General features: G+C 38.7%; 4 protein-coding genes across 5 annotated transcripts; 2 read left to right on the top strand and 2 right to left on the bottom strand.

Moving 5' to 3' along the window:
- Positions 1 to 191: 191 nt before the first annotated feature.
- vti1b (vesicle transport through interaction with t-SNAREs 1B) lies at positions 192 to 3,705 on the top strand. The gene is made up of 6 exons (XM_072457415.1): positions 192 to 416; positions 502 to 560; positions 1,426 to 1,608; positions 2,028 to 2,201; positions 3,326 to 3,387; positions 3,465 to 3,705. Exons 1-6 carry the CDS (start codon positions 320 to 322, stop codon positions 3,556 to 3,558), a joined length of 669 nt encoding a protein of 222 aa, XP_072313516.1. The 5' UTR covers positions 192 to 319; the 3' UTR covers positions 3,559 to 3,705.
- Positions 3,706 to 5,407: 1,702 nt separating this feature from the next.
- Positions 5,408 to 12,544, bottom strand: arg2 (arginase 2). Its single transcript, XM_072457501.1, has 8 exons — positions 12,337 to 12,544; positions 12,173 to 12,245; positions 9,116 to 9,290; positions 8,421 to 8,580; positions 7,574 to 7,668; positions 7,383 to 7,487; positions 7,117 to 7,253; positions 5,408 to 6,645 (listed from the first exon to the last, which is right to left on the bottom strand). The coding sequence occupies exons 1-8, from the start codon at positions 12,445 to 12,447 to the stop codon at positions 6,452 to 6,454; spliced, it is 1,050 nt and encodes a 349-aa protein (XP_072313602.1). The 5' UTR covers positions 12,448 to 12,544; the 3' UTR covers positions 5,408 to 6,451.
- An 868-nt stretch (positions 12,545 to 13,412) lies between these two features.
- Positions 13,413 to 15,490, bottom strand: LOC140370312 (nucleolin-like). Of its 2 annotated transcripts, none has more exons than XM_072457423.1 (3): positions 15,160 to 15,490; positions 15,030 to 15,114; positions 13,413 to 14,999 (listed from the first exon to the last, which is right to left on the bottom strand). In XM_072457423.1, the coding sequence occupies exons 1-3, from the start codon at positions 15,277 to 15,279 to the stop codon at positions 13,867 to 13,869; spliced, it is 1,338 nt and encodes a 445-aa protein (XP_072313524.1). In that variant the 5' UTR covers positions 15,280 to 15,490; the 3' UTR covers positions 13,413 to 13,866. The 2 variants fall into 2 exon arrangements, with proteins under 2 accessions (XP_072313524.1, XP_072313526.1); XM_072457425.1 differs by having other exon boundaries at positions 13,413 to 14,993.
- Positions 15,491 to 16,075: 585 nt separating this feature from the next.
- Positions 16,076 to 27,459, top strand: rbm25a (RNA binding motif protein 25a). Its single transcript, XM_072457418.1, has 18 exons — positions 16,076 to 16,230; positions 16,409 to 16,503; positions 17,402 to 17,451; positions 17,738 to 17,899; positions 18,180 to 18,237; positions 18,351 to 18,511; positions 18,797 to 18,979; positions 19,063 to 19,146; positions 21,486 to 21,829; positions 22,491 to 22,602; positions 22,755 to 22,844; positions 22,921 to 22,994; positions 23,068 to 23,218; positions 23,992 to 24,367; positions 24,700 to 24,998; positions 25,072 to 25,170; positions 25,258 to 25,305; positions 26,928 to 27,459. The coding sequence occupies exons 2-18, from the start codon at positions 16,410 to 16,412 to the stop codon at positions 27,018 to 27,020; spliced, it is 2,478 nt and encodes an 825-aa protein (XP_072313519.1). The 5' UTR covers positions 16,076 to 16,230; position 16,409; the 3' UTR covers positions 27,021 to 27,459.
- Positions 27,460 to 27,866: the final 407 nt, after the last annotated feature.

The following is a 27,866-nucleotide window of genomic DNA, read 5'->3' as shown; positions in this document are numbered from 1 at the left end:
GTCAGCGCCAAAACAAAATGTACCAAATGTGACCCAATAATCCTTTAAGGTGCAATGGAAAAAACAAACTACACGACATACTTGTTAGTTTTTACACCTTAATAGTTTAACACTTTCGCATAAACAAAACAATTGGCTTTAAATATGTAAAGTGTATTTTCATTCAGGCACGAGTGAGTCACATGATCACGAGGTCCATTCATCACAAGGAAGTCCTGGGGATCTGATTAAAACCAAACTACATGGACCGAGGTTTTAATTGATTATACTCGTGTATTTTTTGGTAAAAAACAAACATTTTGGTACGAATTAATACAGAATGTCGTCCGAAGAGTTTGAGAAGCTACACGAAATGTACAGATCTTTGTACGACGAGCTAAAGCTGCTGCCAGAGAGAGTTCTCAAATGCAATGGAGGTAAACACTGCAGTAGTTAGGTGATAATTATTGTGTTTGCATTCTCTGCTAACACTGTCATTTTATTTTCCAATTGTCTTTATAGAGGAGAGGAAGAGGCTGGTCAGAGTTTTTGATGAAAGGCAAGGGGAGGCTGAGGAAGTGGTGAGCATCAACATTGATTTAGTCTTTTTCGTATTCTTTTCCTTTTAGTTGCAACTGTAATATCAGCGTATACATATCAGTATATGAGTATACATATTAGGGATCAGTTTATTATTTTATTAGGGGTCGGGGGATTTCCTTTATATCAGTAAATTATTTCTGCCCTATCCCAGTGTGCATCAGATTTGTCCTTTTTTTTGCATTTAATCTAAAAATATGGCTAAATACACACTCATGCAATGAATGTTTTTGCATCCCAGATAAATAAATGTTACTATTATTTTTTACAAAAGTTATGTTAATTTCGTGAACTTTACTATAACTTAACATACATTTGTGGTCCTTGCTATCTATGGATTTTAAACTCTTACGATTATGTTCCAACAAATGTCAACCACAGCAAGACCCATATTGTGTATCGTATTGGAAAACAAATCAAAGTAACCCATATATGATGGACTATACATAATAATACTGTATGCATTTTTTCTTCAATCATAAAATAGTCAATAAAATATGTGTTCTCTATTTCAATGTGTTACTCAAGACACCCACAAACATTTAGTGTGGGGACAAGAAGTGGCTCAGTGGCAGAGCATTCTTTCATTAAACAGTGCATAATATAATGTGTCCTTAAGCAACACAGTGCACCCACTATACAACTGAAAATTATGAATACAACTTAGAAAGTAATCTGAGTAACTCTACCTTATTGGATACATGCTATAAGGTTTTATTAGTTTGTCACTGAAATTCTCCTTACAGAATCTTAACATTTTATTCTACCTCAAATTGTATTCTGTTCAACTAAAATCTATAGTTTATACATATTGTGTGCTTCAGAAATGTTTTTCTTCTGTCGTAGTTACAAGGCATGGAGGACGAGCTCCGCGGGGCCCCGCCATCATTTCGTAATGGCATGAACACAAAGCTGCGTATTTATCGACGAGATCTGGCCAAATTACAGAGAGAAATGAAGACCACCTCCTCACACCTGACGTCAGAAGGAGGAAACTACGGCATCTACTCCTCACAAAATCAGCACAGTGTAAGTGTTAACAATACAATACATGTACAGCTCATACAAGGCGTTGTACACAAGACTTGTGCAAGAGACGGATGGTAACTACATGGGTTTAAGAACAGGATAGGCCTTGTGCTATGCAAGACCTAATTGTTTTTGGATATAGTGAAGTAGGACATTGAGTTATGTGTTGGTACTTTGTAAGTGACTTGTAAGTGAACATTTGCAAAAAAACTTAGCGTTTAACTGAATACCGGTATTTGTTATCTAGCAATTTTTCATTAAGCAATTGTGTCAGACTATTATTCATTCAGTAGTAGTCATTTTACAACTGTTTTGTTTACTTTTGTCTCTCTCATTGGAACTTAACTTACTCTCTGCTGCTTCTTTTGTTATTGTACATACCTCACCTGTTGTTTATGCCTGTATTTTCTTTTTTGCAGACACACATACAGTCCCAGAGAGCGTTGCTCCTGCAGGGAAATGAGTCTCTGAACAACGCCACTCAAAGCATCGAGCGCAGCCAACGCATCGCAGTCGAAACGGAGCAGATCGGCACTGACATCATCGAGGAGTTGGGAGGGCAGAGGGAACAGCTGGACCGTTCGAGGGACAAAGTAAGCTCCAAATTATATAAAAGGAAATATTTGAGATGGAGAGGGGGATTGGTGCTACTTCATTCCACTTCCAAAAGGAATGTTAATATTATTAATTTAGCATACGGTTGAGAAAGTACTTACTGTGTACATGTGTGTTTGTATGTAAAAGTTTATATACAGTGTAGAGTTAGTGGGCTTGAGTAGGGCTGTACTCAAAGTAACAATATGGAAATTTTATTGAGACCTTTTGGCGATACATGTATTGATATGAGTTGATGTACTGTGTATTTTTTTTAAACTAAAGAAATTCATTATAGATTTCACTCTTTTTATCTTGCTGACCAAAGTATTATGAGTCAGGCTGATGAGCTGAAGTTGTTCATAAGTCACTTGTGTTCTGATATGGAGCTCAACAGTCTGCTGTGGTTCCAGAACAAATTTCCCATTTATTTTTTCCATTGGGTTTTATAAAAACACAAATATGAGGCTCACCAGCTATGTGCTTATAAATGTCCATAACATGGTTGTTGTCAGTACAAAAACACACGTAAAACTTGCAATTTGGCTAAATGTTTTAATAACATAGCAATTTATAAAGTTTCTGAAACATATTCGTAGGTCTTCTGCTCATTAGTTACCACAGACTTTTTGTTTGTTTTTTAGAAAGCCTGTGGGAAAAAGTAATGGATAATTTACTTCCAGAAATGGCTGGCTGAATATAGTCCTAGTCTTGATGTGTGGAAACTAGAGTGTGAGACAAAGTAAAGGGAACAAAACCAAATAATTGTCTACTTTTTAGATAGTAATGAGCCTATTAATGTCTTTTTAAATGGTAATAGTCACAAAGAAAGGAGGTGCTGGCATCTTATTTAAAACCTACACCAAATTAATTTTACTACATGCTAGAAGGACATTTTCTTTCCTTCAAAACAATCCTAATCTTCAACTTTCATTTTACAGTATATGTTTAGTGATGGCTCAATATGTTATATTAGAATCAGAATCAGAAATGGTTTATTGCCATTGCTAATAAACATAATTCACAAACATAGGAACTTGCTTTGTTGATTTGCTACAACATAAAATAATGAACAATGATAAATCAACCTATCTAAACTCAAATTCCGTGTCTGTTTTTGTAGCTTGTAAATACGGGTGAAAACCTCACTCGAAGCAGAAAGATTCTGCGTAACATGGCAAGACGGTAAGTTAACTCATGTTTTGTTCATAATTCACACACGTAAACCAAATTGTAATTATTTGTTTATTTATCTTTTTCAGGCTTGCGACAAACAAGTTGCTGTTGGGCATTATTATTCTGATGGAGTTGGCCATTTTGGGTGCTGTCGTATACCTCAAGTTTTTCAGAAAATAACACTCTTATAACTGTGAAGATGGACATTGAGTCTTCCCTGGCTCTGCAGTAGCAATAATATTTTTTTTAATTTGAGGACAGTGAAATGAGTGAAATGAGAATCATCAACAAAAGGATGATAAAGGATGCACACTGTTGATGATAATAATGAAGAATTTTCTGGACTTTTTAGGTTTTAAGACATAATTGATCATTTAAGGTTTTGTTCTCACTCTTCCTCTCATGGTGGACGCTACTGTGCTGTCGTAATATATATATATATATATATATATATATATATATATATATATATATATATATATATATATATATATATACGGTATATATTTTTGTTTAAATTACCCAACACTATTGTTCTGTGGTATTATGAATGTCAAATTATATGAATATTATGAATGATCTGTGAACATAATGCCACAATAACTATTTTTAAGGAGAACATGTCAGAAGTATGCCTGTGAATAACTAATGAAAAATAATACAAATTGCTATCTTCTCCTATATATAACAATATGACCAAGCAACCATTAGAGTGGTATCTTGTGTGTCAGAAATTAAGTTTTAATGAGATCACGTGTGTTGAAGCACAGAAAGGCCAGTTACGCAGACACGCTAATAATGTTAATGCTTTGCAGACTTTTAAAAATGCAAGTGAAAATTTAGAGGCACTAATATCCTAATAACTAAGCAAAAGGTGCACTATGTAACCTCTGGGTGATAATAATGTATTTAACTTCCATCGTATAAAAAGCCTCATAATGTTTTAAAAATCTTAGCTGGTAGATGGTCTGGGAAACTCCAATGTATACGTTGTAGACGGCATAACATTCTTAAGATGGCCATGCAAAAAACAGCAATTTATTTAATCCAGCGTTGTAAAGAAGGCTGTAATGAGCGTTACGTGGGCGAGACTAGACAACCACTGGATCAAAAAAGAGAATCTCATTGAATATTAGTGGTTGTTCAAGGTTTAATTGGCCAGAGGTTTACAACTGTGTGCAAGACGTGTGCTACTCGGGTGCTTAACAGTGGTGAGAGTGTTTCAGTCGGATTGCAATTGGAATGTAATGGCCCATAACTGCTGAACAGGTTTAACGGGAGGTTAGTTCCAACTAAATGTTTTATCTAAGGAGCTTATTCAAAAACATTGCCGAGATGACATTTGAAACGTTCTCTACAATGAAAAAACATTCCTGTACTGTTTGATCTGTAACGTTGCTTGCTTGTCTCCATGGAGATGGATAAGTTCCATGATTAACGGCACCATGGAGACGAGCAGGTGGTAGATCCTCCACTCGACAAGTGAAATTTCCCCATGTGGGACAATAAAGGAATATCTTATCTTATCTTATAATGCACCTTTAATGCTAACTCTGATTGTTGCATGCACGGCTGCATTTTGCACAGGTGGTCATACTGTTATCGGATCAGTTTTTATCTACTGTAAAATACACAAACCAGCGTTACAAACTGCCTTTGTGAAATGATTGAATCTTATTTATGTAACTAGAGTATTATGTGTGTGCGTACAAAAAAAGAGGGCCAAACAGACCAAAGTCGACAAAAACATCCTTTATCTGATGTCAGTGAAGGCAGCGTCCTGTCCTGGTTAGTGCTACGCAAACATCTGTCACTACGGACTTAATTCTCAAATAAAAGCAATACAGTTATTTCCAGTGCAGTGCTCCTGAAGTCCCTCATTTGCTTTTCTGCTGAAGATATTTCATGCTTTCTTGGCCTGACGGCGAACACAAAAACATTGCCCAGTCACCGGATAACGTAGGTGTGGTCCTAGAAAGTCTGCTACGTAATCGAAATGAAGAAGAGGACAAAGAATCTCGTACACTGATTCAATATTCTTACATTTATGGAAGACTCGAATAGAAACTAGTCACAAGAGGTATTAGTGTAGTGGCTACATAAGTTGGAAAACATTAAATTAAAATAGCAAAAATAAAACACTGCAGCTCAATCAAAACTAGGATTCATTTAATTCTGTTAGTCTACACGGTACATTAAGGATAAAATACAAAAGTAAACTCTAAAATAATAGCGTAGTCACAGCTGGTCCAAAAGTGCAACACATTTCAATAATCATCATTTCTAACTGGCACAGCCACAAATGAGCCCATATTAGGACTGTCGTACCGCTAAGGCAGGCTAACTCTTAAACTGAACACAATAAATATGTGGCAGCTGCAATGTCTAACACTAACAGTACATACCACAAAAAAGTATTGAAGTGACAAATCTCCATCATTAGGAACGTAACAACGCACACAGAGTCATTTGAATAAAAAAACAGCATAAAAGCAAGGTGCTGTAGTACATTTTGCGGCTCACTTATTCTGCACACTTTGGAAAGAAATTTGAGATGAATTTCAGTTTGACTAATGGTGCACCCCAAAAACACTGGTGGGCGATATATACAAATTTTGATAATATTGTGTATGTTTTGAAGATATACTCGAGATTCAAATCAGGTAAAACAAAAAATTGACCAAAACAACAACAAAAAAGACAGATTAAAACATATGCAACTGTATCTTTCTGCAGACATCACACATTTATCTGAAAATTAAACCACTGTTTAAAGACATGTTTAACACATTAATATTGAGATATGTATTTGTGTCAATATCGCCCACAACTAATTGGAGTAAAATTGTCAGATTGAACTATGATAGGATTGATTAGTGACTTGATTGTGTTGTTACATCCCTGTTGTTACCCATTGTAGTTGTTCACATAATTGAGTAGTCCTTATACATGTTTTAAACTGTACAACTCAGCAAAGACAAAAATACATCATAAAAACGCGTTTAGTTCGATCTATGTAGTCTCTGGTTGAAGTGTGGAATGCCTTAGGGACATTTGAGTTTGTTCGTATTGCTTAAAGTCTGAGTTGTTCTGTGTCCTCTGCGTTGACGACGGGGATCTCGTGGAGCGCTGCGTGGGCGCCCTCTCTCGTCTGCCCCAGAGAAGAGGCGATCACGTCCACGGCTAGAGACGCGGTGGCCTCCACGGCTTCAGGGGTCGCTCCCAAAACAGGGTTCACCTCCACAAGGTCCATGGCAGACAACAGGCCTGGGTAAGCGGAAAGAGAAACGTTAGATATGCGCGCATCGTGGTAATACTTCAAGAGTACATTCACAGGGTGGAATGTAACAAAAGAAGGTTTTTACTTTACTACATCTGAGAGCAGGTACCTGTACTTTCTACTCCACAACAGTTTAACCGGACTGAAAAGTAAAAACAAAGTACTTTTCTTTAACGTTTGAGAACGACTGAAATTGCCGTTTCTGTTGATCAAAAATCAGCCCAATCTTTAATTAAATCCAGAACTCTACCTTTGACGCTTTTGTTCTCAACTTTTTACACCTAAAGTACATTATTAAAAGGACTACTCAGGTAGACTGTCATACTTTTACTTGAGTAAGTTTTGCTCCTGTATCTATACTTCTTCAACCACTGTTTCAATTACAAATCACTTCTTGTACAGTTTCCTTATTAGTTTTATATTATCGATGCAGTGGTGTTGTTTTGAAGTCCTTTTACCTGTGTTGTGTATCTCCTCTGTGATGTAGATGCCCTCTCTGTAGGACAGTCCTCCGTTCACTGGGGTCCCGGTGGCTGGAGCGATGGAGGGGTCAAACGCATCAATGTCGAAGCTCAGGTGGATCGGACGCTGTTGTCTGTTCAAAATAAAAGGCAGAATTGCAATGTAACTGTTGTTTTTTAGAAAGTAGAATGTAGCCATAAATCGAGGATATTTATTTTGCCCCGATCTATATAAGTATTAAATGTGTTTGAAATGAACCTACTTGCCTAGAAGATTATCAAGAGCGACCTCCATGACTCTTTGGATGCCGAGTCTGTCGATGTCTCGCATGGAGAAGTACTGAATACCAAGGTTTTTCAGCACGTGACTATAAAATAAAAGGTTATGTTAAGTCAAATGTTTCCAAAACGTCAAATTGATTTAATGAATATGACACAAAACGTATGTACTTACTACTCCCCAGGGTCGACGTCTCTCAATCCAATGTACACTATGTCTCTTGAAGTGAGGAACGGTTTCATCCACCCAAATCCTGGCAGATCTGGGACCTTTGGGAAAGTCAAACAGACAGTTTTACAATTCAGTAGGTCTGCACCAACATCGCACTGGCAGAACCTACGCAGCTCCTTAAAACCTCCAACAGGAAGTCCCCGGAGTCTTTATAGTCCCTACTTAAAATTTGTATTAAAAGGTGCAGATGTTATTCTTGACCTATATATTTTAAACTGATCAAACTGATCTTCTGTTTTACTGTTGTTGACTGTCTGCCTTTTGTCCTAATCTCTCTCGAAACAGAGATTTAATCTCAAGGGACTTTCCTGGTAAAAAAGTTTGAATAAAATAATGTATTTTAAAAAAACTATACACTATAGTAATGATTATTAAAATTGTATAAATATTTGCATGATTAAAGTAAGTCCTAATCATAACATTTCCCTGAGTAACTTTTCAATAAAATTGTATTTGTATGGTGTTTTCAGACACCATACTTTTACTTCTACTTGAGAAATATATTTTTTGTGTAACAGTATCCTTACTCGAGTAAAAGTTTTGATTACTCTTCCCTCTGTGAGTAAATGTACTGCTTCTAACAGATTTTGTGCCTTATTTTATTAATTATGATAACTTATGATAATTATGATAACTTTACTTATAAATCAGATAAATTAGTCACGTCCACCACACACACCACAAATGCGATTAAATCTGAAAGCCACTGATGTTGAATACAATTGTGCGTTCTATATTTATTTGCAAAAGACTAAACAATACTCAGAACTGGACGTGGTGTTTTTCTCACCTTGTCTTGCAGCTCTTTCAGCATGAAGGACACTGGTTGCCCGTGCATGTTTCCAGAAGGAGAGGTCATGGGGGTGTTGATGTCTGCGTGAGCGTCCACCCAAATCAGACACAGGTCGGGACACTGCTGGGCGTGGCCTTCCACCGAACCCATGGCAAGACTGTGGAGGGACGAATACATTTAAATTTAAAAATAGGAGGTGTTAATGTCTCGCCGTGTCTTTGTGCGTGAGTCGTAACACTGAAGAATGTCCAGGTGTTTCGTCTCATGTGGAGGTTACAGACGTACATGGTGCAAGGAGAAATGATCACACCAACGTTTATCTATTTAACAAATACAACATGTTTCACTTTAACCCAGGCTTTTATATTATTGACTGTAAATACATTTTATTTCCATATAATTGATATAAGTGAAAAGGGTTCAAACTGAAATCCCAACAATTGCTTAGGAACAACTTCAAAGGTCAAAAGGGTAAAAAAAAAAGAGTTTTTAGAGTGCAAGGAGGAAAAAACAACACAAATTGAATTGTTCTAAACCTTCAAAACTAGATAATTACAATAAAAATCAGAAGACTCATCAGGACCCGTTCAGCAAATTGAGGAAATAATGCAGTATAAAGTAGAGTTTGTGCTGAAATGTACATATTATAGCTTCTTCTGCCAGCTTTAGAGCATAGTGCACGTTGTCTATACCTGTGATCTCCTCCCAGCATGACCAGGGTGTGTCCCGCGCCGATGGCTCTGCTGACTGCTCCGGACAGCTTTTTAGTGGCTGCTCCTACAGTGCGCGGCGACTTCACTTCCATGTACGGTTCATCGCTCTCGATTTTGGGAAACGTGAGGTCTCCGAAGTCGTGGACAGAATAGTCTGAAGAAATGCAGAATAAAATCATATTCAATTGTTTGAAAAGGGCAAAACAAGTTGATAACTTGTCCCAAACGATACTATGACTGACTCCCGTGAATGACCCTGCATAAACCATGAGGGTCTGAACAAGGACTAAAATGAGACTATAATACATTAGAATTAAAGAAAAATAAACTAGGGCTAAACCACAACCAAAAATCACGATTTAAAATACAACTAAGACCATTTTTAAACTCTTTTGGTGAAATTTTATGGACATTGTATACTTTTATGTATATTTTATCACAACAAACTCTTCTTTTAGAACATAATGCTATGACTTTGAATGTGTTTCTTGAGATATAAATATGACATTACTGCAATGATAAATGTGAGATTATTTTGGAGCCCTAATCTAAGGCATTCGGCTGAGTCACCGCTTAGTGTCGCTTACAGGATCTTAGTGCGTTACTCAAGGAGAAGTAGATTATTTATGGGTGCGTGCCGGTCGTCTCCTTGAGCTGTCTGTTGGTGTCTCCAAAGCCCTCGAGCGTGACATGACAAATCATTTGTGGCTTGGTCATTCAAAGCCGGGGGGAATATATGTGACAGGGCAGTTTCCAGAGCTGGCCTCGCTCACTTGTGTCCAGTTACACGTCACAGTGTGCCAAACGGCCTGCATAAATATAAAGTAGCTGCAAGAAAACGTTCTATTTCATCAGACAGTGCGGGTAAACAAGTGATTTGAGCACCCATATTGAGGACTCATCTTGGCAATCTGAGCTGTGATGACCGTGTACTGTTACTCTGCTCATCGGAAAGAACTAACGGTCTACTTTTACTTTCAGTCCACTGCCATTTGCAGGCTGGACAGGAATAGACCTTGTTACAATTTGATATAGGACAATTCAAGTGTGACCCACTAAAAAACGTTCTCCTCCCAAAACCTATTATTGTAGTACAATTTTCCACTACATTTAAATAAGATGTAATGCAAGTAAATTAGAGGACATGGTTAGGGAATTTAGTCTACTGGCTTTTGGTTTCAGTTTGGCCTCACTAGTAGAAGAAGACACTAGTAGTATCTTCAGTGTGGTCAAACACACTCAGCAAATGTGGTCCAAGAGCAGGTCACCAACTTAGACAACTTTTAGTGATGGCCATGCATCACTAACAGTTTTTTAACTAATGAGTGAGTTCAAAGGAGGGCAAAAATCAATGGATTATTGAGTATCAAAAATCCAAATGATCAAAAGCACTACATTCGACCATAACAGTCCTCAAAATATTCCAAAGAGAAGCAAATACAATAATCATCCATTAAGTGTCATTACAGACCCAGACCTGCTATGATATCATTATTTTATGTGAGGCTACTTTTACTTGAGTCCTTTTTCTGCTTTTGTATCTGTACTTATAAGTAACAAACTCAGTAGCCCATTTCTGTCACCACTGTGAATCCCTTTTGTACCTATAAACCTATTCTGACCTAATTCAGCACTTGCTGATTACATAACATATATTTTTATAGCCATGAGCCCTAGACATACATGCTGGGAATACCTGCCAAATATTTTCACCTCCTCTATTACCTATCTGCAGAGTTTACCACCGGCTTACACTGCCATGTTTGTATTTCTGCAGGGCTTCTTCATCATCTGTCATTAAATATTTTTCCTGACATTGAGGAGTATTTCTTCACTACAAACTGTGTAATAAATCTTACACAAACACTGATGGCCATGTAGTCAGATCGAAACAAGAACTTATAATGATTGACTTGCTCTCGATTATACCATGTTTTATAAAATATAGACTTTTCTTGTGCAGTTTTATGACACACAACCACCTTTTAACTTTGATCAGACATTTTTTCATAGCAATGGGCTTTATAATCTGACCATTAGTGGACTCTTAACGCAGTACCAGCTCTAACCGGGGTGTTTTTGGGGCCTGTCCCTGAATCACAGATCACAGGATCCCTGGATCTGCCCTGCCAGGACAGAAGAAACAAACTCCTTTTGTCATGTAGAGCGCGAGGAATTTGACTAACAATACAAAACCCCGTGGACACGCTATTACGCAGCAAGAGCGCGCTTTTCCCCTGCCTTTCACATTCACGCCATGAGTCACGGTGGACATTTCCATTGTGACCAAATTATGGAGGGGCCCCATTAATAGTCAGTGCACATGTGACGCAGAGCAACGTCCGCTCCGGAACATGAGCACTTTGAACACGGGGGTAAACGTGACCTCAGCGGATGTGGCTCGAACCAGACGTGATGAAACCCCACATCAAAGGACAGAAGACGTTACTATAGTTACAGCACCTGACGATTCATGACCATTCCAGGGATGACTGTGTGTAATGAAGAAAGTATTTAACGCACACACACGCCCTGGGCAAACTAACGTGGGCTACTATTAAAACACCTCATTTGGCACCTCTAAGTACACGGTCTCCACAGCCTGGCTCTGGCAGACAGAACACTTGCTGACGTCTCTTAAGCCTATTACAAATGTCGGTACATCCCACTCTCAGGCCACTGGGTTCACGAGCCGCCATAACACATTGACTGTGATTGGGTGCGGCGGCCACAAAATGAATGGTGTGGAGATGAAAAGATGCTTTGTTTGTACACGTCTTAACATGACATACAGTAAAAGCCGCAGCTGAGGGTTTGGCACATTTCTGTTCCACTGATCTCAGAGTCGCTCTCCTCTAATAGGACGGATAATGTGTCCTTAAGCGTCCAGGTGATGTAACCCAACTTTCCCGTTTTGCTGCCGGATGTCGCAGGTTAAATCTCTGCGCGGAACACTGCAGTTTACACCTCACGGGGCCCCTTACGTAACGCAGAGACACTTGCTTTTATCATCACGTCTGGCCCCCGCGCACTCACCCAACGCAGACAGTCTCTCGATCAGCCCGGCGTCTCGGATCACTTTAGGTCCATGCTCCACACCGCGTCTTTTCTGTGACACAAAAGTTTCGCTGAGGATGGGTACATATATATACAAGACCACGCGTGCAAAAATAAATCATGTCAAATGAAGTCGAAGTTACCTGTCCCCCCGAGAAAGGAGCGCCAAGAACGGCCACGGATTGCGCGCGGCTTTGCTGGCAACTGTGGTTGAGTTGAGTTCTGAGCAGTCGGGATAACGACCTCAATGCCATCTTTCCCCCTCTTGAAATGATGACTGTCTGAACACGAGTGAGTGCGCGCCGTTCACAGCCCTGACGAAAGCGCAGGATGATGAGTGGATGGATGCTGAATGCGGACGAGCGGCTGCAGGGGGCGTTTTATGGCGGCGCGAGCTGCTTAATTATTCATGAGTTGTTCAAAGAGAGGCTCGGTTACAATAGAGACGGTTATTATTAGCGTTAAATAAACAAAGCGAGAACATTTAAATCATATGCTGCGCATGTCTGGTTGTAGTAAACGGCCCGTGTATGTTTTAAACCTTTCTTTGTAATAGAACAAGAAGTTCTATATTAGGACTATTACGTCAGGTTTTATGACACACCTTCAGCCCAGCCAATCAGGAGAGCGTAAAAGCCTTGCTTGGTGCGGTGGGCGTGGTCTGCGCAACGATGCAGGCCAAGTGTCCTGGAAAATGTTTGTTGTGATCTCTAACCATATTCTGCTGCCAGTGCAAGGTGGAATTTTCCACAGCTGTGCAGAGGAGGCAGCCAAGCGTTATAGATATAGGCTTGTTTACATTTTACTGTTCGGCCTGGATGTTTGCGTCCACCACGTGCCCATCAAGCGAGCCCCCTTTCAACACATATCAGCTTTCAGGTCAATTGAAAACCTACCGAGGTCACTGTGGCCGCACACCTGAGCAATAGGAAGACAAAACAACTTCCCTTTGTTTTATCCAATGAGCAGAATCATTTTTTTATTCTGACTTGTAATTTATCTCTCTCTCTCTCTCTATATATATATATATATATATATATATAAATGTTTAAAAAATATCTAAGTGGGACATGCTTACTTCTCAAAATAGCATAGTGGAATTGTGAAATAGCCTGTATGTAATATGTCCTCTGGTTGGTATTCATCACAGTTTGGAAGATTGTTTGAGGTCATCAGCTTCTATAGAGTAAGTGAAAGCATCAACACAAAAACAAACACGTTTATTCAACCATGAAGTCATTTTTATTGAAAAAAATGAAGTGCACTACAAATACTGAGGATTCTTTTGACTCACACCAACAGCCATCAAACAAGATGGCACAAACATGACCACATTATTAAACTCACAGCTTTCTGTCAAAAACATTTCATGTAATGGTAAATGGCACCTAAACTAAGAAACAAGTTGCCATGTTTTTAAGAAATTTGACAGTGGGCGTAAAATAAAGTTGTTTTGCAAATTTCAAAACAAAAAATATTCCAATTAAAAAACACTTGTTTGGAGAGTGGATCTGATTCCGCTCGCATTGAACACATGATTTGTATGGACATAAAAAAATAAAAAATAAAAACCTGCCTTTCAAACAGTTAACAAACATTGATGCTTTGTGGAATGCCCCAACTCTCTGAAATATAACAAAATCATAAAAAACGACATATGAAAAAAAGGGTGTTTAGTAATAAAACCCGCCCCCTCGTCCACCCCCAAACCCACCTCGTCCTCTGAACCCTCCGCGACCCCCTGGACCACCTCCGCGCCCGCCCCCCCAACCTCCTCTGCTCCCGCCCCCCCATCCACCACCGCCACCATAACCACCTCCATACCCTCCTCCGTAGCCTCCTCTGCCCCATCCACCACCACCACCACGGCCACCAAAACCCCCGTACCCCCCTCTTCCACCACCACCACCGGGACCACCGCGGGGCTTGTTGAATTTGGGCTTGGCAAAGTCTAGAGCCACCGTGTTGCCATCGATCTCTGCACCCTCCATGGACTCTTTAGCTGTATTACATTCATCTTCGGTTTCAAATTCGACAAAGCCGTACCCCTTTGAGACCCCAGTGTCCCGGTCTGATACTATCCTGGCTGAGACTGAGCTTTTAAAGGCTTCTTTGAGAGTCTCATCTGTGGTCTCTTCAGAAAGACCTCTGACAAATAAGGTTTTGAATTGTCCTCCTTTGCCTCCTTCACCTCGCTTGTTCTTGCTCTTCTCCCCGACATAGTCCAGTCTGACGGTTCTACCAAGTATTTCAGTCCCGTTCACTTCCTCCATCACTTTCTCTGCCACAGCTTCGGACTCAAACACTATGTACGCGATGCCTTTGCTCCGGTCTCCTGGTGGTAATCTCAGATCCACAGCATCCTTGAAGGCCTCTTTCAGCTCCTCGGGTGTAGCGGAGAAGGGCAGGTTCTTAGCAAACAGTGTGCGGGCATTTCTCTCCTTCTTGTCCTCCATTGTGCAGTCTTTACTTGATGCTTTGTCCAGCTTCAGCTCCTGCTCCAACAGCATCTGGCCATTGAGCTCCAGTGCCTTCTCTACGTCCTCTTCTGATGCAAAGTCCACATAACCACACTTTTTGGAGTCCCTTAACCTGACATCAACAACTTCAAGGTTGTTTTCTCCAAAGAACTGCTTTAGAGATTCTTTAATTTCATCTGCTTCTTTACTTGTGTTCAAGTTTCCCACAAAGAGGCAACGCTCTGGCACCACTGCTTTTGCTTTCTTAGCATCTGGGGAGTCCTCTTCCTCCTCGGACTCAGCCTTTCTCTTTGCGGAGTGGTTGTTGTCTTCCCCATTTCCTTCTCCTTCTCCATTTCCTTCTCCTTCTGCATCACCATCCCCATCTTCATCCTCCTCTTCGTCTTTAGGGGAACTCTCTTCAACAGCGGCCTCCTCGGGAGAAGCTTCCTCGGGAGAAGCCTCGTCAGGAGAAGCCTCCTCGGGAGAAGCCTCGTCCGGGTCCACTTCATCTGCAGCCTCTTCATCTATCTCCTCCTCATTGTTCTCGTCTCTCGATTCATCTTCCAGTTCCTCTGCTGGAGGGTTAGCCTTCTGCTTATTAGCTGCTTTGGCTAGCCTCACCATGATGTCGCAGTGTGCTACAAAGAAACACGCGTTACTGCACAATTGTGGACGAATAATGTAGACACACGAGCAAACACGCGGTTGAGCCTTCTTTTCACGGACAGAGGACACGAAAAATAGATATACGAATAAGGGCCGCGGCTTCTCTGCTAAATTTTGCTACCGTTGAACGTAAGCGTTGTCCAAAATTTCTTCCGGTGTCATGGAGTGCGTAGAGAAGGGTCATGTGCGGACGTCTAGCGTCCCCTGGTGTTGAAAGACTGAAAAGTAGTAAATGTACTTTCTATTCCCAGAGTACATTGGTTAAGGCTCACCGCCACAGCAAACTAAATATCAAACAGGTAGTCGAAGTATTATGACACAAATTCGTGTGGAACCCAAAGAACCCAGCAGCCCGTGGCATTCATTTATTTTCTTTTACAATTAAATTAGATACATGTGCAGGTAAACATGAAAAGTGTTGAAAAGAAACAATAAATACATAAAAAAGAAATGAATAAAGACAATTTTAGAAAAAGAGTAACAAAAATGCTACAGTACAATTAAGTGGAGGGGAAAGAAAATTTAAATGTCATATTTGAACTATTTCCTGTGCAAACTGTATATTTTAACAGCCTTTTCGTTTGTTGCTTTCATTGTAAGAAAATATTGGCGAATGGTCGTTTTCATAACTTAATATAAAATTCCATATTTTGTGCCGAGTTGGTTTTGTGTATTTTGAAAGCATTACTTTCTTGAAGTAATAATTTATTATACAATCTTTAGCCTGACAGACTAGATTGTGGGCAGAGCCGCGTGTAAACACTGTGTTATTTCCCACAATTCATTTCGAAGCTAATGGCACCTTTGTGGAGAAGTTTAATGTTTTAACAATGGTTTTAAAGTGGCTTTAAATCACAAGCATCGATCAACGCTAGATTATCATACTCTCGAGTTCAGTCTAGAAATCAAGTGAGTAAAAGTAACATTGTGACTGCGCTAACAGAGCCGAATAGCATGCTAACGTAAGCTAATTTATTTAGCCACCTAAAGCTAACACGGGGAGACTCCACAAGACATTTCTACGCCGCTATAATCAACTCTGCCAATAAATCTACAATATCGTATGTAAAGAGTTGTTTTGTTTTAGGATGTCGTACCCGCCTCAGCAGATGAGCATGCAGCCTTTACCTCCGGGGGTTCCTCCTACACAGTTTGGGACATTTGCTCCCCCAATCCCTCCAGGTAACACTTACAATCATTTATGTCTATGGTTATTATACTTCATTGCGGGAACAGGATGGGAATGTTTACAATGGGAATGTACAGGACGGTCCTTAACCGCCATTGTTTTGTATATTATGGAGAAATTTAAGTTACCGGTTAATTTATGTCAATTCAAACGCAAATAAATAATCTCCATATTTAAACCATTGATTCTGCTGCTGAGATTTTTGTTGCACACGCGATCCCATTTTATTTTATGTTTAAGATAAAATTACAGGAAACGACAAGAATTCTTGTTCTACCTGTTCATTATTAACCATGTTTATTTGAATATGGGGTATGAAATCAGAATATGGGGTTTTGCAGTAGGAGGGTTTTCAAAAATATTAGCTACTAATGGATACTAAAACTACTATTGAAACTAGATATACTTTTTGAGTATAAATTCTAAAATACTCTCATGAATTGGACAAAATTGAACCTTTCATGTTGTTTGGTTTTATCGGATCTAGTATAAGACCACATGGTAACAGAAATCAAATATGGTTATTTTGTATTATAAATTACAGTCTTATTGTAGTAAGAAAATGTGTTTTTAATTATTGTCGTGTCAAAATTGCCATTGGGTATCCAGCGTGGTCTTCAGTATCAAAATAGAGTTTGAAATTTTAGTATTGTGACACGACACTATACCATAGTCACTTCTATTATTGGGAAACACGGTTAAGTATTTGAACACCTAGACATTGCCTTAATACTGTTATGATGCATTATGACCAGGAAATAAATGGCTCACACAATAATACATATTTGCAGGAGACATGAATGTCCCTTTTATCATTGAAATCGCCATGCTTATCTTTGACCCAGGCATGTTTCGTTAAAAGTCTTTTTTTTATATGTCCTTGTTTTTCAGGAACCCCCATGATCCCGGTTCATATGGGCGTAGTGGCCTCTGCACCACCAGTGAGTTAATTGATAAAGTTGTACTAAACATGTTATTGTGGTATGATGATGACAATATCAAATTATATTTGAATAGAAGAGTAGAATAGCTTTTAGAATAGTTTTTATTCATCGCATATAAAAAATGCAGCTTCTTAATATTAGTTTATTATTACAATGATTATTTAAATATAGCTTTTAATTCTGTCATTGTATTTAGGATCTTTTGTAGGGTCCAGCCCAAATTACAAATCTGTACACATTTGAGTGGCAGTTCTCACCCTTTCTTTTTATTGCGTTGTTGCAGGTTTTGATTACAACTCCAGTTACTATAGTTCAGAAGCCGGTTCTAACAAAACCTGGCACTGACTCTTCCAAATCCAATGAAGATGATGCTCCTACAACCACAGTGTTTGTGGGAAACATCTCTGACAAGGTTTCAGACCTCTTGGTTAGACAGCTGCTAGCGGTAAGTTTATTTTGATCAGTATTTCACTGGCGATCACTTTGTTTATACCATTCTGTATCATCCACATGTCTGCAAAGAATATACATTCCCAGGAGGATGAATGAATAGGTTCTTGTCAGTGTATGTAGTGTCCTTCTGTCTGATAGGTTGCTGAGGGTCTATCTCACCTGATGTTAATAGTAATTTTAGGATGTTTTTGTAGTTTAAGCTGGCTGTAGCATGTTGAGATAAAATACTTTAATAGATAACTCATAAATATCACACATCTCTATTGATACAGAAATGTGGCGTTGTATTAAACTGGAAACGTGTGCAGGGAGCTTCTGGGAAACTGCAAGGTAAGTAAATGATCTAAATCTATGCTTTGCAACTTTCTCAATTAGTTAAGAGAATTGCTTTGTTGTTTAAGGCTAGACGTTCATAATTCATCCTTTTGTGTGTTCTCCTGAAGGTTTTGGGTTCTGCGAGTACAAAGAACCTGAATCAACGCTCCGCGCGCTCAGACTTCTACACGAGCTACTTCTTGGAGACAAAAAGCTTTTGGTGAAAGTAGACGCCAAGACAAAGGCCCAGCTGGATGAGTGGAAAGCCAAGAAGAAGGGTGTCAATGGGGTATGCAGTCCTTATGCACGCTAACATTTCTGTTATTTGATTCGAGGTTGAATATCCAGCATTATACCAAGTATTATTGTGTAAATACTGAACAAACAAAGTGCATCAAGAGCATCCCAAAATGTTTAAAAGTACAAAATAAACTGATCATATAACTGCAATAAAAAGCTACTTGAACTAATACTCAAGTTCTACAAAGTTAGTGTGATCAGACTCAAAGCGGAACTAGAGAAGGCAGTGCATCTTATTCGCCAAAATGTCCTCTTAACCTCCTCTTAAATGCAGGAGGCAACTGGCGAATCCAAACCGGCAGAAGAGGTTTTGGATGATGACACATTGCGCCGTGACCAGGAAGTGAAAGTGGCGATCAGCGCTCTGCTTCGAGAATATGCAACTGACCACAGCGCTACGTCACAGGACGATGACAGCCAATCTCGTATCAAGAAACTTCGAGAGAAGAAAGAAGAAGTAACGTTTTTGTACCGTTTTGTGAAAATGCGGTGCTAAAATTGCTATGTTCTAAATATGACTGGTTTCTGTCACGTGCACAGGTGGATATCAGTGGCATTGAGATCGAAGATGATAAAAGAGACTTGATTTCCAGAGAGATCAGTAAATTCAGAGATACACACAAGGTATGTAATGTTTAGAAGTTTTATTGACCGTGTTTTCCGCAGACTCTTTGTGCCAATCTTAACCCTGATTAAATGTTTGTTAATTTTAGAGATAAAGTTTAGATGTAATTCCTTTTCCAAGATGTGTTCATACATTGTAACAGTATATTGTATTACACAAAGTTAAAACTAATCTCATCTGATCTGATTTAAAAAATAAATATATTTTGATTATTTGTTTTATAGTAAAACAATAGTCAGACAATATTGGGTAAACATAATGTATATTAGTTGAGAGTTAGGCCCAATCCTAATTCTCATTTGTTCCCCTACAACTTCATAATGAGGACCAATGATTAGGGTAGAGAACGGGAAATGAGACTTCCCTAGTTTTATTCTGTTAATTTTTAATTTACAAGAAACCAAGAGATGTGGTGTTGTGGATATAGTTGTAGGTGCTTTATGGAGTTAAAAGCGCTGAATAACATGTAAAATACAGTTATATATAGCTTCATCGCTACGTCTGTGTCGGATAGCTACTTCTCTCACCCCAGTCACAAGGCGGAGAGAGAGATAAAAATAAAAAAACTCCAAAGAGCTTTCTTCTAACTTTATACATGTCATCAAAGGTTTAAGAGTTATGGTACTTCTAGAAGTTTATTTAATCAGAGTATTTCCACGTTTTACTGAAACTCCTCTTGGTCTAAAGTGTGCATCTGAAGGGGTGTGTGTCCTTTCATCCCTCACCGCTAAATAGAAATGGCATACCACTTTGGCTCTTGTAATTGGGCAAAATGAAGCGGCCGGGCTGAGGCCAAGGATTAAGGGGTAACAGACAAATGAAAATACTGTAAAATGAATTACAAAAGTGCAGGAATATCGTCTTCTTTGAAAGTTTACAACATACATTTTTATTTTTCATCTGCTTTTTCTGTAGCATTTTTTACCATAAACACTATTAAATGTTGCATATCTTCAAAATAATATTCATGATTTAATCTAAATTTTGATCTATTGCCCACCTTCATGTATTTAAGGATATAAAACATTATTTATCGATGCTCTATTGATATTGACAGTAAAAAGTATGTCCTTTGGCAGATAGGGAACATATTACATAAATCACTTAGTTGGGCCACTGGCCATATCAAATCTGAGCTCGTTTTAATCTATTTGGCTGAATGCGCCAATGCCAAATTCTGTGATGCTAAACTCTACTTATGTCCATTTAGTTTGAACTTGATGAGTATTATCTTAATGTAGTAAATTACCATTTACATTAATTCTGTTTACATTTAGTTAATTTCACATTTTTTTTATCCATAAATAGTATATAGTTGTTTAAATTGGATAATTGTGTTTTACTACTACAAATAGCTCTCATATCAGTTTTGTAGAATATGCTGAGCAAACAAAATAATCATTAATAGTTTTTATAACGTACACTAAATAGGACAAAGCTATATTTGTAGTTACTCTCGTGGTATGCTTCTGCTTGGACCCACATTGATTTAAAAATGCGATCAGAAACATGTGACTGTTACGTATTGGCCTGGAGCCTGACTTTTATTGGGGCAGCTCTTTTGTTACATCAGAACCATAATCTGTGGTCATTGCGGAGCGCGTAGAGACTGTGTAGAGGGCAGGTTGACCCGTCACACACGTGAAAAACATGAATTCAATATGTGTTCTATAGTTATAAGTTAAAGCACTCAATACAGTGGCGTGTGGGCAGGAAATGGGCTGGTCCTTTAACCCGTCAGTCGATTAATAGGGTTGATGGTGTCAAAGTCAACCACATTTTTGGGGGGATTGTCAGAATTATTATATACAGCAGTAGCAGAAAGGACATGGAGTGAGATATCTGGAGTTTCTGTGGTGACGAGTGATGTAAAAAATATCCAAATCTCTCTGTATGATAATATGACAATAGTAATTTTACAGTAATTAATTGTGGTATTTTGAAAAGGCTAAAATGATTGTACTTGTGATACTTTTTCCTTTTTAAAATGCCATAACACAACTGAAAACTTTAAACAAAGGAGCTTGTAATTCAACATATTCTGACAGCCCATGTGATAGTACTTGATAGTTATTGTTACATCTGCCCTTTCACTTATAAAGATGCTGTTTACTAGTATTTCACTGTAGTTTTGCATGCACTTTAAATTAATTTGTCGATGTACAGGCAATGTCTTTAAGTAGACCAAGCCTTTCTTTAGTTGACTTTTTATTACTGAGTCTTTCTTATTATCAATATTTAGCCTGTTATAGTCTTTTTCCAAATATTTTCTTTATAAATGCAATCTATTATGTCGTATGTGTTGTGCATAGCAATTATACTTAACTTTTCCCTGCAGAAACTGGAGGAGGAGAAAGGAAAAAGGGAAAAGGAACGACAGGATCTTGAAAAGGATAGAAAAGAGCGAGACAAGAAGCGCGACAACGAAGGCGAGCGGCGGGACAGAGACAGAGACCGCGAGAGGGGGGACCGAGACAGAGACCGCGAGAGGGACCGGGACCGAGACCGGGACCGGGATCGTGACAGAGACCGGGAGAGGGAGAGGGAGCGCGACCGGGAGAGAGAGCGCGAGCGGGAGAACCGAGAACGAGAGCGCACCCGGGAGAGGACGAGAGAGCGGGAGCGCGACAAGGAGCGAGACCGAGACCGGAGTCGAGAAGTCAGTGAAGACCGCAAGTCCAGGTTAGTCAAGGAATCCAGGTTTTGTCATGCCTCAGGAAAATCGAACCTCATCATTTGTACACAACAAAAAATGTCACAGATGTATTTGCTCTTTGTTCTGCTGCTTCTTGACCCGGTAGTCATTGTAAATGAGTCAGTTTTCACATCTCAGTTGACCTGGATAAATAAAGGTTAAAGTGTCTGTGCCAGATTTCTTTCATGTAAGAAAAATGAAAATAAAATGTTATGCCCAGTTCAGATGTTTTGTAAAAAGCAGCTCTCAGGGTGAAAATGAGACCACTTTGTGCTGTCTGCATCAAATTACACAGCGAATTCTCCACAAAGCAGGAAGTGAGCTGTTAGCGTGTTAGCTTTACCGTGACAGCCTTTGAAAGATGTGAAAGGCGGCAAATAATTAGGATGTGTGGAAAGCATTGTGTAAGTGCACTGCCAACAGTTTAAAATGATCTAATCATGTTTTTAAGATGGTACATTTAAAAACACTAAGTACTACTACACATGTTAATTCGGTGTACCCCGTCTCGCTTAATAAAAATAGACGGTATGCTCATTTTCAGTCATCTAAATAGAATGAAAACTAAAATCTTGCAGCGTGTGGACATGGACAAACATCCTTTCACCCTGTCATTCACCACACTCTGTAAATTCTGTCACTTTTTAGAGAAAGAGCAAGAAAAGAGGAAAAAATAGACCCTAATGAGGATATTGAAGATGTCTATGAACGAAGAAGACTTGAGCGGAGACTTCGAGACAAAGAAGCTGCTTACCAGGAGGTGTGTGAATATATTCAAATGTTTTAAATGTTTTCATGTCATGAAATAAATACAGTAAAACGGTAAAGTACAATAGGAGCAGCATTAGGAAGATTACAAATGTCAATAGAACGATATGATGTGTTTTGATGATCATTTCTTTTATGTTATAGCGCCTTAAAAACTGGGAAATTCGTGAGAAAAAGAAAGAACGCGATTATGAAAAAGATGTGGAGCGTGAGAAGGAGAGACGCCGTGAACGGGTACATTTATATACATTACCGGTAAATAAACTGCTACTGGTAAATGGTTCTAAATTGCACGGTTCGTTGTGTTCAGGTGAAGGAGGCAAAGAGACTAAAAGAGTTTCTGGAGGATTACGAGGACGGCAGAGATGATCCAAAGTACTTCAGGTGGATATTTTCACTTTTTCAAACTGTTTGATATTAATTTTCCTCTTTTAAATGTATTTTTTTTCATTCACAGGGGCAGCGCTCTCCAGAAACGACTCCGAGACCGAGAGAAGGAGGTCGAAATGGATGAGCGAGACCGGAAGAAGGAGAAGGAGGAGGTGGAGGAGATCAGACGGAGGCTTTTGGCTGAAGGACATCCAGACCCCGAAGCTGAACTGAGAAGGGTAAGTCTGAGCTGAACATATTTTTGCTATGAATTATTTTATTTTTTCATCGTCATTTTACATACGTCTTTAACTGTGCTATGCTAGATTTTCCTTGGTTAAATATTTACATTAATTTTAGGGCTGAACAGTTTTATGAATGATTTCTTATGACATCTTTCTGGCAAATATTTTGATTCTGTTCAGACTTTCAATATACTTTTTAACATCAAGGTTTCTGTTCACAGGGCTCATTTTAAACTACTGAGTTTGTAGGTTTTATAGATATTCAGTTCAATGTAGACGGCATGATATTACCTAAATAATTACAACCTTTGTGATTTGCTAATTGTGACTTGCTACTACTTTATATACCAGCGCAAACGTTACACATCAAGTACAAGTAAGAAAATGTCTAGACTTCGAAGTACCCCCAGATCTGAACCTGGTCTAAAACAGCATTATTCTTGGGCTAAATTAGTGCTAAAATTGGACTAGGCCTCACCAGTGGTAATAAAAAAAACTGTATTTAAACTCTTTTTTATTTATTTTTAAACATGAATACAAACCAAGTAAATACAATTCAAACCCTTGTTTTTTGCAGTGGGGGTATCTGGGTGGTTGCGTGGTTATTTTGGAGGTTTTGGTCATCAATATTATGTATTTTTAATTACAATGTATTTATATAGTCCTTTCCAAATTCAAGGCACCCAGAGCACTTGTTAATGATGATCTGTCTTGCTAGAAATTTAGTTTGAAAAGGCTTCAACTAACTTTACGTTTTGATTGTCTAGATCGAGGAAGAACAGTACAAACAGTCCCCGCTGAAACTTGACTCTGAGGAAAAGCCACACAAAGAGAAGAAAAAGAAGAAGTCGACAAAGCACTCTCCCGAACCACCTCCACGCAAACACAAGGACCAACCCGACAAGGAGAAGGAAGCGGACAAACCACCGGATCACAATCACAACAGGGAGGACATTCAGGAGATTAAACCCAAACCGCTGCTGCGCCCCATCACCATCGCCCCCTCTGTGTCTTCTGGGGACGGGACGCCAAACTCCATCGGCGCAGAGTCCCCGGTCGGCATCATTATTCCTGGGGAGAAGACGGGCGAGCTGCAGCCTCTGGATGAAAACAGACCGAAGATTGGACTGAGCCTAAGACTGGGTATGTTTTAATAGTCTATGTAAGTTTTATGGTGGAAAGTCTGCATTTATTCAATTAGAGGGTTTTTTAATTGCTCAGAAATACGTAGAGATGGATACGTTAGAGTGGTAATTCTGCTATTGAAGGGTTTAAGTTTGATATTCAATAGGTGAAAAAGAATTATCAAAACTTTCTGTGCTCGCAAATTTAGTGTCTCCTTTTAGGGATCATAAAAGTGCAGAAATATCACATTATTGCCTTGTTTGGTATAAAGAAAGTTGCTGTTAGCCAGCACCAGTTTGATTTAGGCATATTACTGTACTTATAATAATAATGTCTTCCTTTTAACTTAGGTGCCACGAACAGTCCTAGTCAGCTGACGGGGAAACGCAAGAAGCTGGAGGCTGTCGATAGTGTTTTTAATAAGTTTGACGATGAGGAGACAGAGGAGCAGCCCCGCAAAAGAAAACTGGTTCCCCTCGACTACGAAGAGGACAACAATAAGCGTCCAGACGGGGCGGAAAACTCTGCCTACAAAAGTAGTATCAACACAGAAGAGAAGCGCAAACACATAGTAAAACTAATTGAGAAGATTCCTACAGGAAGAGCAGAGCTGTTCTCCTACCAACTGGACTGGACGATGGTGGATTCGGTAATTACATTTCTTTTACATCAAGATAAGATTTAAAATATTTAGTTTTCTGAATTGATCTTCTGTTTTGTAGACGTTAATGGAACGCTGTATACGACCGTGGATTAGTAAGAAAATCGCTGAATACATTGGAGAAGAGGAACCCACTCTTGTTGAGTTTCTTTGTACAAAGGTGAGATCATTTACATTTTATAAAATGCTTTATCATTAAAAAAAAAATAATCTTAAATGATTGATGTTTTTTTCATAATTTCTTTAGCTAAAGGCACACAGCTCTGCAGAGAGCATTCTTGAAGATGTGGCCACAGTAAGTAGAATGCAGTGTGTCAAACTTACATTTTTCAAATGTAGTCCTGACTTCTAATCAAGATTTCACTATTATCATTTATCTGAATGTCCTGGTCTGTGGAGGTAGAATTTACATTGCTCTGTTCTCGCCGGTGCTGAAGCTTTTGGTCGTTGTGTGGTTAATACCACCTGGATATTGTGGGTTCACCTCAATCATTTGCTGAATGTTTCCACCTTCTCTATCCCCTTCATTAGACAGGATGCTGTTCTGTCTAATAAAGCCTTCCGGACAGAAAATCTTTAAAAATGGGGCAATATAAATTATATTTTCTAACTCCTCGCTCAGACTGCATGTGTAATAATGTGACTGTTGTCTTGGACAGTGCACTTTGAGTGAACTGCACGCAAAGAACTGTTAAATGGTCACATATAGTTTTATTATGTCTGTTGTCCTCTTGCAGTCACAGGCTTTAAGAGCTACACCAGCCTGTGGTGGGCTTTGGCCTCCGGTGAAAATAGACTAGTAACTGAATTAAGCTGGAGCACCGCAGCACCTCGGCCGCAATTCTCATTACTTTTAATGTTATGTAATTCTTATCTATTTATTAACCTTTGTTTAACCAGGTAAAAAGTATTTGCGGTCAAGACCTCTTTTCGAAGGGTGACCTGGACCATAGTGCAAAATTTGCAGCACACAGAATAAAAACTTTTACACTTCTAAAGTCATGAAAGAACTGCACTTGACAATTGCTTTTTTTAAATGGTACAAAAACACTTGACACCAGTAAGTAAGTAAATTTAGCACCTTTCACAGACAGAGGTCACAAAGTGCTTCACAAAACACAGAATAAAAACACAAAAAACTTACAGTGAACAATACATATACAACAATATACAGTAAAATCAGTCCGTAAAACAAGTGCATTTAAAAGGCTTGACTAAATAAAAAGGTTTTAAGCTGACCCTTAAAAGCAGTAACTGAGTCCAGTGAACCAGCTCACAACTTCAGTTCAGACTGGAGAGCTTTCCAAACTGTGGCAGCAGCATAGCTGAAGGCTCGTTTCCCCCATCAGTCTGAACTCGAAGGGCAGAAAAGCAATAAATGTCACGTGACCCTCAGCTGTCTGCACAAAGGTGCACAGGTAAGTTGTCACGAGGCCACAAATGGACTTGCAGATCAGAGTCATCCAGCGAGTGAACCTCCAAGCCCTCAGAGGGCCTCTCAGCCCTGGAATTAACTTCACACTGAGGATGAGCCTACCCCAATCTTTGCACACAATGATAAACAGTATTTAGTGATTAAAGGCAGTTTGCTGTTGCATTTGTTTACAGCACATCTTCATAGACCCAAAATTGTAAAAAGTTATTGGCTTCCAGATATTTTCTGGCTTGGATTGTAAACTGGATTGAGTCACATGGTAAAAACCAAGCTGTTTCTTGAGTTTTTCCCTTTAGTTCAGTCCGCCTCAACCTCAAATACTGTATGTATAGGTACAGTACATACCGTATGTCTTTTTGTCCTCTGATACGCCACATGTGATAATCTTTCTATTAAATAACTCTTAACTATAGTTGAAACCACCTAATTACTCCTCTGTTGGGCAATAACTTTTTTTTAAACGCATATATTTCTCTTTGCAGGTTCTTGATGAAGAAGCAGAGGTGTTCATCATAAAAATGTGGAGGTTGTTAATTTATGAAACTGAGGCAAAGAAGATTGGACTGGCAAAATAACTACTTCACTTGGCACTCATTGTTTTATTTGAATCTTTCTTTCTGCAATGTCCTGATTCAACATTCAGCTCATATTTCTGTGGACCTGCTGCAATCTGTTTAGTGGAGAGAGAGAGACTGAACCAAACACATTTGCACACAGCATGACAGATAATTATTTTTTTCATGTTGAGGATGGCGTTGAGTTGGACATATTCTGCCTGTATTTACTAATGTCATTGTGAGGCCCTGCTTCAATGTGACAAATAAAAATTATTCTTTTTACAAATGTTATGTATGTCACACATAGAATGACTGAGTAGTTGAAATAAATGATCATTTGGATTTTTATTCAGTGTGCTGTTAATTGGGGGATATTTTTGAACCGGTATATGTAATTGTCATTTATTACAAAAATAAAATCAGTTGTACTGTTATGAAATAAAACGTGACGTGATTAGTTGTCTTGTAAGCACCTTTTCCTCCAGAAAAAATGTCAACATGATTTTTGGGGCCTAAGAAGAGAAGGTTAACTTGTGGCCTTCCCCTTTAATAGAAATAATATATTTATTAGAGGTATATATATTTATATAATACATATATATATAGATATATAGATAGATATATATATATATAGATATATAGATATATAGATATATATAGATATATATATAGATATATAGATATAGATATATGGTATATGTATTTAATTAATATTATATTGGTGTTACTGGTCAACCATAATTGTGATGATCACATATTTTAAATTACATGGATTTGTTTCATAGACTGTACTTGGTGTAAATGTGGAGAAGGGATAAATTGATGTAGTATATATATGTATTTAAAGACACGTCCCTGCGTCTT

Source organism: Eucyclogobius newberryi, unplaced genomic scaffold (genome assembly GCF_026437365.1).
Source record: "Eucyclogobius newberryi isolate DKJ021-1_F unplaced genomic scaffold, fEucNew1.0.hap1 SCAF_21, whole genome shotgun sequence".
Lineage (NCBI taxonomy): Eukaryota > Metazoa > Chordata > Actinopteri > Gobiiformes > Gobiidae > Eucyclogobius > Eucyclogobius newberryi.
Note: the sequence above shows the minus strand (reverse complement) of the source record. Positions and strands in the feature narration are given on the sequence as shown.